Here is a 6,000-nt window from a genome sequence, read left to right on the forward strand (position 1 = left end):
CTTTGATTCTGTGCAGCAACAGCCACTTGAATCCATCTCTACATCTATAAACAATGGCATTGCAAACTCGACCGGCAGCTGGACGCTAACCGCAAAAGCCAGCAAAGAATCTCGCCTCATATTGCCGCCCGTCTAGTCCCATGCATGTGCTTTTGCCCGGCCCTCGTTTATGATTATTGCTCGTATTATGATTACGATTATAGCGACGGGTGCAATGACGACGTCGTATGGTATCCCAAAAGAAGGACGACGATAGGCCAAAATAAAATAAGAAAAAAGAGGGGGGGGCGGGGGGGGAATAGAGTCGACGCAGCACATCATATTCAATGCGTTGTGTCCTATATAGAAATGGCACCGATTTTTTCTGACTCGACGAGGATTTTGGCTTTTTAAACGATCCCCATCGTTAGTGACAGTCATCTCTGCCTGGTGCTGCCTCGTTCACGGCGCGGGACAAGACACATCCGCACGTACGACTCTGCCGTCTGTCACCCATCACATAACCTCCTCGTCGCAAACACCCACTACTCCATGCCTCCCCCTAAGGCATCCCGTACATAAACAGGCAAGCAAAAAAAAGCAAGATGAAACTGGCAGAGTATTACAACAAGATCAAGTGTCTTTCCCCCCCCCCCCCCCCCCCCCCAAGTGTTTCAAATTCTCCTTGTGCTGCACACGTTGCTCCTCCTCGTCCCTCTCTTATTTTTTTTAAGGATCCTCTTTTCTGGCCGTCTCCCTGTCGGCGTGTGTCTCGACTATTTTTTTTTTTTTTTTTTTTTTTCTTAGGCTGATGCGACTGTTGGCCATTGCTGACGAGTCCTACTCTGCAATGGGTGCGCTACTCTCTTCGATCGACATCAAATAGTCTTAGAGGCGAGTCTCAGTTTTATTGGCGTCGACATTCACTGTCGTCTCTAGTCTTTGCCACTCTCGCACGGCCAAACGAGTCCTCCCTCTTCCACCATCCACATCCATCCCAGTCTCTATATACACAATGAATCTCTTTCAATCCTCATGCATCCATCTGGCTGCCTCCCCCCTCCCTACTTGCATCCATCTGGCCACGTGATCCTCTTCCTCGGCTGAAGCTGCACTGCACTCCAATCGAAATCCTATCGGCATCCTATCGTATATCAAGTGCACGCGTTCGACAAAGACGTGCCTCCCCCCACCAACCGAAAACGAAAAAAAAAAAAAAAAAAAATGGCTGCGTGATGCGCTTTCTACCTATTCTCATATTGATACTCTTCCTTAACGTATGGATTCCTTTCGTTTCTCTATTGTTTTTGCCCTTTTTTTTTTATTTTCCGTTCGTCTTTCGCGAGGGATTTGTTTGTGTTGTTGAGCTTTAGTGCTTCGCTCGTCGCTTCACTGGCTATTGATATGCCAAACAGGCCGACGGCAACAGAGAGCAAGGAGCGAAACGTCGGCGTGCACCGCGACAACGCCCCCACCCCACACACACACACAGAAAAAAGAAAGAAAAAAACAAAACAAAAAAAAAACAATTTCCGGTGTGAAAAGAAAACGATGAAGAGCAACGAGAGGAATGACATATTTTCTAGCCCAAAGTTAAGAAATCGATTTCAAGGGGAAACATGAACAAAATTATTATAAAAAAAAAAAAAAAAAAAAAAAAAAAAAAAAAAAAAAAAAGGAAAGAAGAGGGTAGGGGAGAACAAACATATGCGGCTACATGCATCGGCATATGTCGAGGTGCTAGATGTAGCATACGATATCGATCTGCGGGACAACGTGGCTCTTTCTTTTCCTTCTTATCGTGCAACCGACTTTTCCACATTTTTTTTATTTTTTTTTTTTTTTTTTTTTTTGCTTCACATTTCTTTTTTACGTATTGTTGCTTTGGCTGCTTGCTTCGCCTTTGCACGATCATCAAATCACCTCCAGCACTGGCAACAACCATGGCCAAGACGGTGCCTCGTCCTCCCTCCCCACGTGCCACGCGTCACGGTACATTGGAGCCTCGATTCGAAGGAGAAAGACGAAGAATTTACACCACCAGGCCCCGGTAACACAGACGCAAACAGAGCCAGACCCAGACGAGACTCCAATTGAATTGCAACGCCCCCCTCCCTCCCACCCGCACTAAGCAATTGAAAGATTTCTATCGGTTGCTATTGAAGGTGTCTGTACTACTCTCTTCCCGGACTGCGAACATGTCGCGACGGATGTGACGGATGTGACGGAAGCGAGAACCTGAAAGACGCTCGACAAGCCGCGTCTTCTCTACCTCACCCGATAACGCCCTTAAACAACAAGCGAATTTCATTTTGAACCCCTCACTTGCCAAACACTTGACAATATGTCAATCGATTGAAATGGAAGCGTTGAAAAAGAAGTTGAGATTTTGGGTCCATTCTATGGGTCTAGTTAAAAAAAAGGCCCAACATCGGATTTGCGCTTATGCGTAATGTAAAGGCCATGTCATAGAGGCCAAGGGAAGACGGAAAAGTTTGAATATTCAACAGATGAATGAAACGATTGCTCATTGAGCGCCACATTCAAGCGGGAAAAAAAAAAAAAAATAATGTGTCAACCTTGCACGGCGAGTTGCAAGCGGTGCCGATTGCCAAAAAGAGGCCAACACCCTCTAACGAAGCAACAAGATGGGACTATTGCAAACCGCATTGGGTTGCAAGCCAACCGAATGATGTCTTGATGAACCTGCGACTCTTTTCATCAACGATTTTTCTCAATTCTTTCTTTTCTTTTTTTCTTTCGACATTCGCACATTGAACGGGCGTCTTCTTTCGAGCGGCCGTGCAATTTGCCCCCCCCCCCCCCCCCCTGCGAAAGCCGAAGCCGCCGTAAACACTGTGGCAGCTCGAGACGCACAGGAAGACGATCGTTCGAACGACGCAGACAAAGATAAAAAAACAAGAAATGGCGAAACGGAAAGAGTCTTACCTGGGTAGATGGAGAGGGTGGCAGAAGCGACGACGGCGTCTCCGACTCCGTTCTCGGCCACGCACTCGTATTTGGCGTCGTCTTTCCCCGCTTTGGCCGAGTCGATCCTCAGCACCGACATGGACGGCTGCGGGATGACCAGGTAGCGCGGCGATTGCGGCGAGACCTGCCACCGTTCGTTCGTTCATAGACAAACGAGACAATGCAAACAAAATGAATTCCAATTAGAATTAGAAATGGAAAGGTAAAGGAAAACGTTGCCATCGTATATCGTTTGAATTTTGTTGCCTTCATTGCTTTTGGAGATTAGGAGCGTTCGTTAATGAGAACCCCTGATGAAGGGTGATGCCAACAAAAGCAAGAAAACCCTTCATCATCCCCCCGTGGCTGCCTCCCTTTCTTTCTTTCTTATTGCCCCCCTTTTCTTTCTTTCTTTTTTTTTTTTTTTTATTGGCCATACGGTATGGAGCAACAATGGTGGATCCAATGCGGCCATCGTGCACGGCCAACGGACACAGCGACCGACCAGGAGCCTGGCTGGACGTTTCTTCGGCCAATGATTACATGCTTAAGGAAGGAGCCGAAACGCCAGCAGACGGTGCAGGGGATGAGAAAGAGCTGGACGAAAATGAGAAGATATTGGGGCGCGCATCACCAACGATCTAGCCAGAGGATTTTCTCTGCCTTTGCCCTATTATTACATAGCTGCCCCCCCCCCCTATCTCTCCCTACCTAGCCACTCCTGTCTTCATTTCCTCCCTCCGTTCGTGCACATGTAACCGTCTCCCTTTTATAGGGTATGACCGACTGTACGTTAGGCCGCCATTCTCGACCGACATAAATCGAAAAGGGCTAAAGGCGAATGTGTGGGGGGATGAAGGGGACTGTCCGTCAAAATGTAGCCAGATCGATTTCATTCGCAGCGTCAAAATGTACGCACATTAGCCAAACAACGTCGAAACAACACAAAGTAACGGGCAAAGACGCAAAGACGCAAAGACGCAAAGACAAAAGAAAATGGGCCATCAAAGAGCAATAACCATCTGAAAATTGTCGCCATCATTGGCACGACCTTCACGGACTCGCAGACGATGAGAGTTAGAGATGAAGATGAACAAGAGCTCAATGGAAAAATAAATGAAAAATGTCTTCTTACCTTTCGTCCGTTTTTGCGCCACGAGAGCTGCGGCGTCGGTTCCCCTCTGGCCCGGCAGTAAAAAGCGGCGATGCCTCCCGAACGGACGGCCACGTCTTTGGGTCGTTCGACGATCTCCGGTGGATCTGTCCAAAAAAAATAAAAAAATAAAAAAATAAAAATCATTGCGATAACCATTAATTTCTCGTACGTTATACGTTGGGCGCACTGTCTGACATATTAGCTCTTACACACTCAAGTTATGGCACTTGAGGTTTTCGTTTTCGTTTTTTTTTTTTTTTTTTTTCCAGTCAAAACATGCAGCATGTACAACATTCAAAACAAACACGGAAAGGTAAGGCACACGTTTATCGATTCAACAAACGACGTGCAAAGGCCAAACGGTCTTTTCAACTTTGTTCCATCATTTTTCTTTTTTTTTACTTCTTTTTTTGGGGGGGTTTTCCCACCCGACGGAACGTCCCATCAGTCGATTGTTGCGTGGCTTGGACGGTAAAAGTGGGGACATGGACGGTAAGAGAGCGCGTCTCGTCTACTCGTGCGGATGGGTGGCAGGGCAAGGCAGGGCAAGGCAGGGCAAGGCAGGGCAAGGCAGGGCAAGGCAGGGCAAGGCAGGGCAAGGCAGGGCAAGGCAGGGGCGGGATGGAACGAGACAAGGAGAAGAAACGAGAGGCTACAGGTTTGAGCGTTGATGCCAAAGTTTTGCAGCACAGGGGCAAATGATGTTTCATCCGGTGCAATGGTTGCCGCCTGCTCGCCCCGCTTTGGCCCGTCTGGCCATTCTTTAACTTTTTTCTTTTTAGCTTTTCTTTTCTTTGGTCGGGCCTCTTGATTAGATTAGTTCCAAATCTACGACAATGGCCACGGTTGGCTAGACCATTGGCGGCCATTACAACAAGCGTACCGTGTCCGTCTCGTGTCCACTTTCGAGCGAAAAAGAAAGAGAGGAGGGAATGAAGGGAAAAGGCGCAACAAACCCATCAATCCAAAAGGGCCGTCTCATCTTTCTCCTGTTTTTTTTTTTTGTTTTTTTTTTTTTTCTTTCGGTGGGCAGTGGAAGCCGGACGTTTCACACAGCTACTCCGATAGCGCCAGTCCCAGACGAGCCGAAAACTTAATGGCCCGGCTCTTGTGGCCATTAGCGCCATTGCACTGCGTGAGAGCTTTATTGCCGGAACCTACACAGTTTTCTTTCTTTCTTTCTTTTTTTTTGTTTTTTTGGTTTCCATCTTCTTCATTGCCTTTTTCTGATTATTGTTTGCTCTTTTTCCCTTTTCTTTTTTTTTTTTTTTTTGTTTCTTTTCTTTTTAATTGACTCTCTCCTTATTTATTTCGTACTGAAGCGCGTGAGCGAGAAAGAGAGAAAGAGAGAGAGAGAGAGAGACAGAGAGGGAGAGTAGAGTGGATTCATCTCAATGGTTCTTAAACGCTATGATCGTCGTTACGTTTGCAATGCGGCCATGGCCATTTGGTGTCGCATTGTGCTACTCACGTGTCAAATACTTGACGAAGTCGATGAAGTTGGCCGTCTGATTGGAAGCCAAGGCGCCTTTTTTGGTTTTTTTTTTTTGGTTGTTGTTTTTCGTGCCGAGAGAATAATGAAGAAAAGAGAGAAAATGAAAGAATGAAACGGAAACAGCCAACATTTTGTCTTTTGTTTCACATGTCAACGTTACACCTAGAGACACCGAAACGCACGAACGTCTGACGCCAATGAATGATTTTTTTTTTTTTTTTCCTTGATTGATTTGCATATGACCCGTTCAAACAGAAAAAAAAAAAAAAAGGCAAATGAAAAGAAAGAACAAAAAAAAAAAAAAGGAAAATCATCTAAAGAAACTAATGATCTCTGGAACTGAAGGCAATTTGAATAGCCTGCTGCTCTGATGCCCTTTTATTTTGATTTTGTTGCTGTT

At 46.1% G+C, this 6,000-nt stretch overlaps 1 protein-coding gene across 1 annotated transcript in view; it reads right to left on the minus strand.

Annotated features, from left to right (window-relative positions):
- Window positions 1-5,745, minus strand: part of LOC130701392 (tyrosine-protein phosphatase Lar-like) — a 22,465-nt gene extending 16,720 nt beyond the window's left edge. Inside the window, exons 1-3 of the mRNA XM_059497309.1 lie at window positions 5,577-5,745; window positions 4,085-4,209; window positions 2,929-3,094 (exon numbers count right to left, since the gene is read on the minus strand). Of these exons, the coding sequence (XP_059353292.1) occupies window positions 2,929-3,094; window positions 4,085-4,209; window positions 5,577-5,730 (445 nt within the window). The 5' untranslated portion in view covers window positions 5,731-5,745. The remainder of the gene's footprint in view (window positions 1-2,928; window positions 3,095-4,084; window positions 4,210-5,576) is intronic.
- Between the last annotated feature and the right edge of the window lie 255 nt (window positions 5,746-6,000).

The sequence above is a fragment of the Daphnia carinata genome, chromosome 10 (assembly GCF_022539665.2).
Source record: "Daphnia carinata strain CSIRO-1 chromosome 10, CSIRO_AGI_Dcar_HiC_V3, whole genome shotgun sequence".
In the NCBI taxonomy this organism is placed as follows: Eukaryota; Metazoa; Arthropoda; class Branchiopoda; order Diplostraca; family Daphniidae; genus Daphnia; species Daphnia carinata.